This window comes from Salvelinus sp. IW2-2015, linkage group LG16 (genome assembly GCF_002910315.2).
Source record: "Salvelinus sp. IW2-2015 linkage group LG16, ASM291031v2, whole genome shotgun sequence".
NCBI classification, from domain to species: Eukaryota; Metazoa; Chordata; class Actinopteri; order Salmoniformes; family Salmonidae; genus Salvelinus; species Salvelinus sp. IW2-2015.
In genome coordinates this window covers 32,951,605-32,964,782 of record NC_036856.1, presented here as the reverse complement: position 1 = coordinate 32,964,782, position 13,178 = coordinate 32,951,605, and the positions used below count along the sequence as shown (strand labels likewise).

The 13,178-nt window shown below is 43.2% G+C and overlaps 1 protein-coding gene across 1 annotated transcript in view; it reads right to left on the bottom strand.

Annotated features, from left to right (window-relative positions):
* Nucleotides 1-678: 678 nt before the first annotated feature.
* Nucleotides 679-13,178, bottom strand: part of LOC111976167 (PH domain leucine-rich repeat protein phosphatase 1-like) — a 36,910-nt gene continuing 24,410 nt past the window's right edge. The window contains exons 5-8 of the mRNA XM_024004931.2: nucleotides 9,430-9,576; nucleotides 8,743-8,970; nucleotides 1,495-1,697; nucleotides 679-878 (exon numbers count right to left, since the gene is read on the bottom strand). Coding sequence (XP_023860699.1) covers nucleotides 814-878; nucleotides 1,495-1,697; nucleotides 8,743-8,970; nucleotides 9,430-9,576 — 643 coding nt within the window. The 3' untranslated portion in view covers nucleotides 679-813. The remainder of the gene's footprint in view (nucleotides 879-1,494; nucleotides 1,698-8,742; nucleotides 8,971-9,429; nucleotides 9,577-13,178) is intronic.

Below are 13,178 nucleotides of genomic sequence, written 5' to 3'. Positions count from 1 at the left end.
AACTCTGCTATCATCTTACAGCTTGTTCTCCATCTTTTCAAATAGTGAGCCAACATTTTTTCAGCACTTTTATTTCCCTGATTGATCGTGCTCTCTTATCTCTCTGCAGAAGACATACACTGAGTGTACAACACATTAAGAACACCTTCCTAATATTGAGTTGCACCCCCTTTTGACCTCAGAACAGCCTTAATTGGTCTGGGCATGGACTCTACAAGGTGTTGAAAGCGTTCCACAGGGATGCTGGCCCATGTTGACTCCAATGCTTCCCACAGTTGTGTCAAGTTGTCTGGATGTCCTTTGGGTGGTGGACCATTCTTGATACACACAGGAAGTTGTTGAGCGTGAAATACCCAGGAGCGTTCTTGACAAACACACCCCTTCATCGACACTGATTGCAGTGGATTTAACAAGTGACATCAATAAGGGATCATAGCTTTCACCTGGTCAGCCTGTCAAGGAAAGAGCAGGTGTTCTTGATGTTTTCTACACTCAGTGTATAGTGAGCAATATGTTTGGAACATCGAATTGCAATAAATATAGAATGATGAGAATGAAAATACATGTCGTATCAGCACCTAAGTATTGTGATAATATCGTATTGTAAGGTCCCTGGCTATTCCCAGCCCTAAACACAACACACCCAGACAGGCACATAGTCCAGACGGTTCCTACAACAGACAGCAATCAGTCACTAGAAGTCTATCTCTTCTCTCTGTCCATCAACCAATAGGTCAGTTAAAACAATCAAAATCACTTGTATATTCTCTACCCATTCAAGTATCCATCCATCGATTGTGAACTGTGTGGATCTTACCTGGACACGTCCACAACAGTGAGGCTCTCTGGAACAGGAAACACCTCCAGCGCTCTCAGCTCTGGAGAAAAACACCCCGTCAATAGAGTATAGAGTATATACAGGGAAGTGCCAAAATAAGAGGAAACACGAGTAAACGAGGGATACAAAGTACATTGAAAGCAGGTACATCCACACAGGTGTGGTTCCTGAGTTCATTAAGCAATTAACATCCCATCATGCTTGGAGTCATGTATTAAAATGCCCAGTAGCTCATTAATTTGGTTACCATGGCTAGAAGAGATCTCAGTGATTTTAAGAGGGGTCTCAAAGGAGCATAGGGGGTTTAAAGGGTGTGGGTGCGTGTCAGTCACCAGATCTCAACCTAATTGAACACTTATGGGAGATTCTGGAGCGGCGCCTGAGACAGCGGTTCCCATCAACAAAACACCTAATGATGGAATTTCTCATGGAAGAATGGTGTCGTATCCCTCCAATAGAGTTCCAGACACTTGCAGAATATATGCCAAGGCCCATTGAAGCCATCCTGGGTCGTGGTGGTCCAACACCCTATCAAGACACTATATTGGTGTTGACTTTATTTTGTCAGTAACCTGTATGTGCGTATGCGTCTCTCCGTTCTCTGCAATGTGGACAATTACTATAACAAGTGTCCATGTTTGTGAGTGTATGTGTACCGTTTTGTGCTGTGTGCAGGCCCTTGAGTGCTAGGCCGCTGACTCTAAGGAGTGTGAGTGTGTTTCTGTCACAGCGTAGAAGCTCCAGCCTGGATAGGGTCCTGACGTCAAGCTCCTCCAACCCAGCATCCCGCACATCTAACTGGGCCACGTGGCTCAGCAGGCCAGCCTCCCCAACCACCACCCTCTGGAGCCTGTTCAACCTACAACACAGAGGGAGGGAGAGAGAGAAAGGGGGTTAGAGAATGGAGTGATCATTTAATGGGATTGTTGTTTCAAAACAGACATTTGCCCCCAGTTTTTACATGTATATCTGAGTTGATATTGAGTTGCACTCCCTTCTGCCCTCAGAACAGCCTCAATTCGTCAGGGAATGGACTCTACAAGGTGTCGAAAATGTTCCACAAGGATGCTGGCCCATGTTGACTCCAATGCTTTACACAGTAGTGTCACGTTGGCTGGATGTCCTTTGGGTGGTGGACCATTCTTGATAGACACGGGAAACTGTTGAACGTGAAAAATCCAGCAGTGTTGCTGTTCTTGACACACTCAAACCGGTGTGCCTGGCAGCTACTACCATAACCTGTTCAAAGGCACTTAAATATTTTGTTTTTCCCATTCACCCTCTGAATGGCACACATACACAATCCATGTCTCAATTGTCTCAAGGCTTAAAAATGATTCTTCAACCCGTCTCCTCCCCTTCATCTACACTGATTGAAGTGGATTTAAGTGACATCAATAAGGGATCATAGATTTCACCTGGATTCACCTGGTCAGTCTGTCATAGAAAGAGCAGGTGTTCCAAATGTTTTGTATACTCACTGTAGCTACAGTGTTCTTATTGCCAGTGGCGACCAGCCATTCAGGGCAGAGCTTTATTAACTCAGTATATTTTTATTTACATTGTTTGCAAATTGATATGCAACACGTATTACTGCCAAAATAACATACAAAACAAGCATATATTTTGTGTGTCTGTTTTGTATGTTATTTTGGCAGTAATACGTGTCGCATATCAATTTGCAAACAATGTAAATACATATGTTCTGAGTTAATAAAGCCGCATACAAACATGGTCTCTTTTTTTGTTTTTCTTGAGTAAGGCAGCTCCAAAATGCAGGTGTTTCAGCCTACCTCAGTGCTTTCTGTGGTGGAGGGGCAGCCAGCGGAAAATACAGAGCGTAGGAGTTGGTAATCTTCTCTAGTTGCACTGTGATTGGCTCGGTGTTCTGTCACTCATGGGGATACTACGTCACCGCAAAATCTACAGGGAGAGCTTGAAAGTTCAAGTCCCCTTGGGTGCTGCCATAGATTTACATTAGAAGTGCCCATCCAAGATGGCTCAATGTCATTGGCCACAAATAAAATGACATCAAATCACGTTATATCTACTGTAGCTTTGATTGGACTGATCATCATACTTTCAAAATCTTAGCTAGCAAGCTAGACAAGCAGTCATCTTCATGAACCATGTCAATCTACTCACAAATCCTTTTCAATCTTTGTCATATGAAGAAAAATTATAGATAAAATGTATCGGTGCTCATTACACAACAAGTTGGAAATAGCAATTTCAACAATGAGAGGTTTGGAAGGAATCAATGGCTAACTGCAAGCGTTGCAAAGCAATCACTATTTTGCTTCCCCTCCTATTCAGTGGAGTGGGTGTGTGGTCCAAGTCTGGGTTTAAGGGTCTCTTTTCCTATCTTAAAAGGATAAACCTTCACACGCAAAACCATGGGCCAAAAAAGTTTGAATACATTGGCCATGCTGTCAATCCAGCATGACTTCTGCAGCGTTCAAAACAACTGGAAACTCGGAACTGGGAAATCTCACACTTCAGTGAGTTCAAGACAACTGGGAACCTAGAAAAAAAACTAGCTCCAGTTGTTTGAAAGCACCATAAATCCAGGGAATGACAGACTTGGATGACAAAATTTGCCCACAAGAACGACCACCGAGCCACCTGCCTGTTCAAGTGAGCACAGCACAACCGTGAGTCCAAAAATGTATTGTATGCCACTGCATAAATGATGTAATATGCCAGGGAGATAAGTATACTGTAGCTAAGAAAGTAACACTAAGTGTATGTTGTGTTGTAAGCAGTTAGAAGCCCATGTGCCTCACTAACAATTTGGTCCCTTTCCCCCTCATAACTTAGCCTACTGTTCTGACTTGGTGGTGCACATGTAGCCTATAGCCTGTTCTAGAGAAATGTCATCATCAAACATTGAGCTTTCACTGTCCGCTTATATGCCCCCTTCATTTATCCTACGGTTCTGATTTGGTGTACAGGGTGAATACTGTAAGAACGGACCATGTTCTGAATTCTGTCGCTGTACATTTCAAAAGTGCTGAACAAATAGTTACAGTGCCTTTGGAAAGTATTCAGACCCCTTGACATGTTCCACACTGTTACGTTACAGCTTTATTCTAAAATTGATTAAATAGTTTCCCCCCCTCATCAATCTACACACACCCCATAATGACGAAGCAAAAACACGTTTAGAAACTTTTGCAAATGTATATATTTTTTTTAACAAAAATCTGAAATATCACATTTACATAAGTATTCAGACCCTTTACTCAGTACTTTGAAGCACCTTTGACAGCAATTACAGCATCGAGTCTTCTTGGGTATGACGCTACAAGCTTGGAACACCTGTATTTGAGGAGTCTCTCCCATTTTTCTATGCAGATCCTCTCGCGCTGTGTCAGGTTGGATGGGGAGCGTCGCTGAACAGGTATTTTCAGGTCTCTCCAGAGATCTTCGATTGGGTTCAAGTCCAGGCTCTGGCTGGGCCACTCAAGGACATTCAGAGACTTGTCCCGAAGCCACTCCTGCGTTGTCTTGGCTGTGTGCTTATGGTCGTTGTCCTGTTGGAAGGTGAACCTTTGCCTTAGTCGGAGGTCCTGAATGCTCTGAAACAGGTTCTTGGTCACCTCCCTGACCAAGACCTTTCTCCCCCGATTGCGCAGTTTAACCAGGCGGCCAGCTCTAGGAAGAGTCTTGGTGGTTACAAACTTCTTCCATTTAAGAATGATTTAGGCCACTGTGTTCTTGGGGACCTTCAATGCAGCAGAAATATTTTGGTTCCCTTTCCCAGATCTGTACCTCGACACAATCCTGTCTGTGAGCTCTACGGACAATTCCTTCGACCTTACGGCTTGGTTTTTGCTCTGAAATGTATTGTCAACTGTGGGACCTTATTTAGACAGGCATGTGCCTTTCCAAATCATGTCCAATCAATTGAATTTAACACAGGTGGACTCCAATCAAGTTGTAGAAACATCAAGGATGATCAATGGAAACAGGATGCACCTGAGATCAATTTCGAGTCTCATAGCAAAGGGTCTAAATACTTATGTAAATAAGGTATCTGTTTTAACATTTTTATAAATGTGCATAAAATTCTAAAGATCTGTTTTCGCTTTGTCATTATGGGGTATTGTGTGTAGATTGCGGATTACATATATATATATTTTTAAATCCATTTTAGAATAAGGCTGTAATGTAAAAAAATGTGGACAAAGTCAAGATGTCTGAATACTTTTCCGAAGGCACTGTATATTGACTTCATCAGTCTTAGCTCACTCATTAATGTCTTAATCTTAATCTTATCCGCTCATCATTCCCTTATCCTCTACGGGATCGGTATCCCTAAACCCGGACCGTTGTTGCTAACGTACGCTAATGTGACTAGAATGACGTAAGCAGCAGCCAACTTTCCAGGACATAGACATGTCTTAAATGTGCAGAAAGCTTAAATTCTTGTTAATCTAACTGCACTGTCCAATTTACAGTAGCTATTACAGTGAACAAATACCATGCTATTGTTTGAGGAGAGTGCACAACAACAAAACACTTATCACGGCAACAGGTTTGATACATTCACCTCTGAAGGTAAATAATGTACTTACATCCAGTAATCTTGCTCTGATTTGTCATCCTGAGGGTCCCAGAGATAAAAATGTAGCATAGTTTTGTTTGATAAAATAAATGTTTATATTCAAATGTAGGAACTGTGTTCTACAAATTGAACCCCTGCTGTCTCTTAAACTCTGCAGGTGCTTTGTTTGCATCTTTTGTTACAGCTTGTAATGTTTCCTAAGCCCAGTACTGGTCGCCTTTGTTTGTTTGGTAAACTTGCCACTGTGGTGGATAGTTCGTTGTGTCCTTCCTTGGAGAGAGTACATTGGTTAGTTTCCAGGCCCCTGCCCAGGCTGGAGACTCTTGCTCTACTTGCTGTTGGGACATCGGTCTGAGGAGGTGAGTACAGTCGGCTGTGTACCTCGTGGGAGATTTGGGTAGGGTAGTGACACTTGCTACCCGGAGCTATAGCCTTTCTTTTTCCCCTATTAGGCTTAGCGGTGTTTCACTTTGGAATACTTTGGGCATGGTTATTTTGTTTGTTATCTTTGTGTGGTGTCTGTGGACTGAGCAGCTGTCTCGGGGGCACATCCGTGGCTTGGGAATCTGCCAGCTTGCTGGGTGTTTTTTCCCCCTTGCCAGCGGGCTACAGTGCATAATTACCTACCGCAAATCCCCTCGAAGACTAGGGTTGAGTTATTGTAGGTTTTGGGGAAGCCCCAATATATCTCTCATCTGTCTTCTGTGGTGCCCAGTCTGATTGTCATTTCTCTTGTGGTCCGGTCTGGTGTGCTCAGCAGAGGGGAAGAGCAAGATTATTATCATTTTTTTTTGTATTTACTTCTGACTATGGGGTCTAATGTAGATGAGTTAATTCGCTTTCCATCAGAGGAACTGTTAGAATGATGTACTAAACAACAGCTGTTGAAGATCGCTGAATTCTACAAGATTGAAATTAGTGATAAATGTKAAAAAAATTTGGTTATGTTGATGTTGCCTAAATCTAATGAGAAGGACCCTGAGATGTTGTTTTCATTGGAGCTTGTTGCTGACGCGCTCTCTTGTGCACCCTGCTCCTGAATGTTTACGTGACTGACTATTTTTTTGTTTTGTCCTGTTCCTGAATGTCTACGTGACTGACCATTGTTTGGTTTTGTCCTGCTCCTGAATGTTTACGTGACTGACTATTTTTTTGTTTTGTCCTGTTCCTGAATGTCTACGTGACTGACCATTGTTTGGTTTTGTCCTGTTCCTGAATGTCTACGTGACTGACCATTTTGTTTGTTTTGTCCTGCTCCTGAATGTTTACGTGACTGACCATTGTTTGGTTTTGTCCTGTTCCTGAATGTCTACGTGACTGACCATTGTTTGGTTTTGTCCTGTTCCTGAATGTCGACGTGACTGACCATTGTTTGGTATTGTCCTGTTCTGAATGTCTACGTGACTGACCATTGTTTGGTTTTGTCCTGCTCCTGAATGTTTACGTGACTGACTATTTTTTTGTTTTTTTTCTGTTCCTGAATGTCTACGTGACTGACCATTGTTTGGTTTTGTCCTGTTCCTGAATGTCTACGTGACTGACCATTGTTTGGTTTTGTCCTGCTCCTAATGTTTACGTGACTGACAATTTTTTTTGTTTTGTCCTGTTCCTGAATGTCTACGTGACTGACCATTGTTTGGTTTTGTTTCCTGTTCCTGAATGTCTAACGTGACTGACCATTGTTTTGGTTTGTCCTGTTCCTGAATGTCTACGTGACTGACCATTGTTTGGTTTTGTCCTGTTCCTGAATGTCTACGTGACTGACCATTGTTTGGTTTTGTCCTTTCCTGAATGTCTACGTGACTGAACCATTGTTTGGTTTTGTCCTGTTCCTGAATGTCTACGTGACTGACCATTGTTTGGTTTTGTCCTGTTCCTGAATGTTTACGTGACTGACCATTGTTTGGTATTGTCATGTTCTATCTTTCCTGTCTGTTCCCTCCTGGCCTCGTTTTCTTCTTTTCTCTTAAACGTTGCTTCCTGTGCGCAAAGGTTGCTGAGGTCCAGGGAGGAGGAGGTTGGCTAGAGCAAGTGAAAGTGTGAACACGTACCCCCTCGTCAATTTGGGAAGCAGAGGCTGGGTCAATTTGGGACGCAGAGGCTGGTATGGTGTTCCAGGGTCCTTGTTGGTCCCCGGTTTTATGTGGGGGGGGGTGGGTGTGACGACCCTCCCACTCTGTCTGCCGTATTCTCTCTCTTTACTCTCGTTTTCCTTTTTAGGATGTCGGCGGGCGGCGCTGGGAGGGTCGTCAGCGACATGGGACACACCTGTGCTCGGGTGTGTCCCAAGATAAATGCACCACTTCCCCATTCATTGAGGAGACTCTCTCTATGCAGACACTGAGATTTTGGTTGTGGCATTTTTTGTGGCTGTTTTGTTTATTTGCGTTGGCACCTTTCAACACCCCTCATTATCACATTTATGCACGCAACCACTCACTTACACTACTGCTTACTGCATACACACCATTGTGAATTGTATTTAGTTTACTTTAGTTAACAAATATATTTTGTTATTCCTTATCTCCACGTTGTCTCCCTTTTTGTTACGAACTTCGAGGCGGTTCGTGACAATGGCCTTTCTCTTGCATTTCAAAGATGTAAAAAAAAAAATTACGCCTGTTTTTTGTTTGTATTATCTTTTACCAGATCTAATATATTTTCTTACATTAATTTCACATTTCCACAAACTTCAAAGTGTTTCCTTTCAAATGGTATCAAGAATATGCCTATCCTTACTTCAGGTCCTGAGCTACAGGCAGTTAGATTTGGGTATGTCATTTTAGAAGAAAATTCGAATAAAAAGGGTACGATACTTAAGAGGCTAAGCCATATAGTTTGTATCTCAATTGTCAGTCGAATCCACATTTGTTTAGCAAGTCAGTAAATTAACTGTTTCGCTGCCAGACAAGGCTCCACTGACAGCCAGGTGTAGCGGTGGTAAGGATTCATTCCATGGTGCTGAAAAGAAAGCTCTGCTGTTGGGACAGCTTTATGTAGGGGGAACCATTTGTCACCAATACAGTTTGGGGTCAACGTTATAGAGCAATGAATGTATTGTTTAGTGTAGTGGCTTTGCTGGCATGCATCTGAAAAAAAGTTTGCCCCACCAAGATTTACACGCTAGAAATCGCCACTGCTTATTACATATCTATGAAGGGAGCTAGGCAAGGTTGATTCCCACTAGCCGAGCAGTACTAGTATTTAATTAAATTAATTGAAATGTTATTTGGGGTAAAAAAAAAAAAACATTAAAAAAACAAGACGTGCATTTGATCCCAGAGCAAAACACTTGAAATAACTAATTAAAACACTTATTTACAAAGTAATATACCTGAGATCTATGTGTCGGTGGGGGAGCCACTGCAGGCCGGCCATGTCCAGGGAGGAGAGCTGATTCCCAGCCAGACAGAGCCTCTCCACCCCCCTGAGCCTCTCCAGGGATGGAGGTACGCAGCTGAACTGGTTGAAGGACAGGCCCAGGTAGGTCAGGGCCTCCAGAGAGCCCAGCTCAGCAGGCAGGGAGTTCAGAGAGTTACCATCCAGAAGCAGGGTCTGCAGGCTGGGGAGGAGGAGATGGCGAGAGGGGGTTAGTATGGAGCTCAGTGGGAGAGGGGATTATGTGTGTGGCTGTAACCTTCACATGAGCTTTCTGCTATCGTGCCTGATTTTGTGTGACATGTAAAACTCGTGATTCTTTCCACGAGGAACTTATGAAATAGAGAGATTAAGAATTTCAACTTTAAAAAAAGGCAAAATCTTTCAGATCCTATTACTGCAGCCTGATGTCTGAAAACAGATTTTCCCACCAAACATTCGCAGCCTGGTTATTTTGTAGTGGACGGACTGGGCAACAGCACAAAACCCAACACTAATGCTGAGCGATTAACTAAATGTTTTTTGGGTGGGGGTTATAAAACAAATAACTGACCAACGGTGGTTCAGTTACTGTCTCAGTCACAGGCTCTCTCCCTCTTTCTGTCTACTGCCCCCTGACCTTTAACCCTGTGACCCCACTCACTTGTGCATGGTCCCCAGCGCGGAGGGCAGAGAGGTCAGAAGGTTGCCTTGGAGGTTGAGCTCTGTCAGGGAGGTGATGTCGCACACGGCCAGAGGGAAGTCAGACAGAGCGTTGTTAGAGAGATTGAGGCTCCTCAACCTGCAGAACCTAGATGGGGGGGAGAATGAGGGAGAGAGCGAGGGGGTCAATTGGACAGGAATTTTCAGAGAAAAACAAACAATAACATCACAGAAACAAAAGAGTCAGAAGAACTGGTTACATAGTGAGCCCATTCAGAACAACAACACTGTAGAAAGGGAGGACTGCGTTCCAAATGGCACCCTATTCTCTACATAGTGCACTACTTTTGACCAGAGCTCTATGGGCCTTGGTCAGAAGTAGTGCATTATATAGGGCATAATGCGCCATTTTGGATGCATTCAGGGAGTGATTACCTCTGTGATTAGAGACCAAAAACAATGTAACAACTGCCACCCAGGGGAAACTAATAAGGAGGAAGTCATGTGCCTAACTGGTAACTGCCAAAATAATGGAAACACGCGAGCATACAATTTATATTGAAAGCAATTGCTTCCACACAGGTGTGGTTCCTGAGTTAATTAATTAACATCCTATCATGCTTAGGGTCATATATGGAAATGCTGGGCAGGCCATTAGTTTTGTCTACCATGGCTATGCCCCCATAGGATGAAAATCCCCCATCCACAGGGCACGAGAGGTCACTGAATGGTTTGATCAACATGAAAACAGTGCAAGCCATATGCCATTCCAAGGTGTACTGAAGCTGTTCTGTCTCGCAGTGGCCCAACGCCCTATTAGTCTTTTGCAATCCCTTTGGTGCAATTTTCACAATTATGTACTACATTTTCACAACTGTAAGCACAAAAATCAAAACAGACCATCAAAATGGCTCCTTTCAAAACTAAGCATATTTTCATTTGACGGAGTACAACAAACAAATTAGCAAAGTCACTTGTTCACTGCACCAAATCTCTTGCAATTTGCATACATATTCAATCTATTAATCTGCCTTTCACAAAAGATTATTCGCAAACTCCAAGTGGGCTGTCATGAGTGGCTTCCGTCTGGCCACTCTATCATGAAAGGCCTGATTGGTGGAGTGCTGCAGAGATGGTTCTCCCGTCTCCACAGAGGAACTCTGGAGCTCTGTTACAGTGACCATCTGGTTCTTGGTCACCTCCCTGACCAAGGCCCTTCTCCCCCGATTGCGCAGTTTGGCCGGGAGGCCAGGTCTGGTGGTTACAAACTTCTTCCATTTAAGAATGGAGGCCACTGTGTTCTTGGGAACCTTCAATGCTGCATAATGTTTTGGTACCCTTCCCCAGATCTGTGCCTCGACACAATCCTGTCTCTGCGCTCTACAGACAATTCCTTCGACCTCATGGCTTGGTTTTTGCTCTGACATGCACTGTCAAGTGTGTGCCTTTCCAAATCATGTCCAATCAATTGAATTTACCACAGGTGGACTCCAATCAATTTGTAGAAACATCTCAAGGATGATCAATGGAAACAGGATGCACCTGAGCTCAATTTCGAGTTTCACAGCAAAGGGTCTGAATACTTGTGTAAATAAGGCATTTCAGTTTATTTGTAATAAATGTGCAAATATTTCTAAAAACCTGTTTTCGCTTTGTCATTATGGGGTATTGTGTGTAGACTGATGAGGAAAAAAATGTATGTAATCAATTTTGGAATAAGGCTGTAACATAACAAAATGTGGAAAAAGGGAAGAGGTCTGAATACTTTCCGAATGCATTTTCCACTCATTATCTGCATTTAACTGATACACTGTAAGCTGATGAATTGTGTCAAGTAGAGAGACAGGTGATACTGTATCAGTTGAAAAGTCACATAAAAAATGTGAACTTGAACAATGTTGCATGGAGCAGAATTAGCATGGCATACGCTACAGCTATGTTACAGCAATGGCATACGCTATGCTACAGCAATATGTTGTTACTGTAGCCTACTGCATCACAATACCCCCACAATACCCCTGTTTTTCATTCTTTGTTCTACACATGTATATAATGAAAATGAAACTGTAACACTAACATAGTTTTCTACATGCTCACAACTTGCAATTGGATACAAAAAAATATTGTTTGCAAAAACGAATTGCGCATGTAAGCCAAATACTGTATGGAAGTGATATTTACCATCTACTATTCTTCCTATTCAGCACTTCAAAAATAACGGTTTGAAAAATGTATCTTGTGTTTTTTGTTATTAGATTAAATGTTAGTTACAATGACTAAATGATGAGTCTATCATAATTCGTCTGATGTATTGGTGACTAAATGTTCTCATGTTATTTCACTGAAAACTTGCATGATTGACTCAGGGGTGAAAGATGTGTTCAACTCCAATGACTACACAATCAAAGGTTCTGAACATAAGACAGGAGGCATTACAAGTGTTATCAGTTTTGAAACTAAGACTTTTGAAAATATACCACATCTGAAAAATTTGCCAAAGCGATTTAAAAAAAAAAGCTGGAGAGACACTTAATGCTGGTGTTTCCTTTATTTTGTCAGTTACCTATATGTGAGCAGCACACGTATATTGTTGTGATTGCGCACATAAAAACATGTTTTCCGAAGGTGTAGCTACCACAAACTGCGGTGTATGTGAACATTTGGTGGGCACGTGTGTGAGAATCTTTGTCGAATCTGATAGGCACTCGGCTCACCTGGTCTTCCCAGGCCTAACTAGCCTAACCCGGTTCACTGTGGGGACAGCGTGAAAGGTGGTGCCGGATCTGCGTCTTTTCTAAGGAAAAGCCACAGCCAGCCGCGTTCCCAACGCAGTGTCGCGGGAAAAACACATTCCTGAAGCCCTGTCTGCCTCCCCTCCTCTTCCCTTGGTAAGGCTGTGTTTATGGAAGAACAATGGGAGCACAAAGCCATTCCATCGGAAGTACAACCAGTACAACCAGAGTCACTGAACCACAGCGAGAACACTAACAGACAGAAAGAGACAGAGAGAGGGGGGTGGGTGACGTCCTGTACTGAATGCAGAGAGAGGGATGGATGACGTCCAGTAATGAATGCAGAGAGAGGGGGGGTGGCGTCCTGCACTGTATGCAGAGAGAGGGAGAGGAGGATGGATGATGTCCTTCCTGTATGCAGAGAGAGGGAGAGGAGGATGGATGATGTCCTGTATGCAGAGTGTGTGTGTGAGGAGGATGGATATAGTGTTTCTCTTCTCCGGCAAGGCAAGGGTCTGTTTTCCTAACCATTGTTTGATGCTGAAAGTTGAGCAGTGTGAGCAGTGTGAGATGGGAAGATTATTCATGGGAGTTTTTGCTGTTGTTGTTGTTCTGCAGCAGTCCGGTCCTGTCCCATCTCCCCATCCATCCCCACTGTCTGATATCTCCCAAAGCAGAGCAGCTCACACTGAAACACTACACCAGGCCTGGGACAGAGAGTGCATCTCAAATGGGAACCTATTCCCTATATAGTGTACTACTTTTGAACAGGGCCCACAGGGAAATATATAGGGAATAGTGTACACTATAGAGAATAGGGAGCCATTTGGGACGTAGACGGTCTCCATGGTGGAAAGCATTGTATTACTGTAAGCATAGAAGGGTTAGCTAGAAGGAGAAGAAGCGAGAACCTGACCGCAGTCAATGACATTGCTGGGCCCCAACCCTGGCTAAAGGTCACTGAAGAGGAGCCAATCAAAATGTAGCCGTTGTGTTTTGGACTAATCATGTCTCTTGG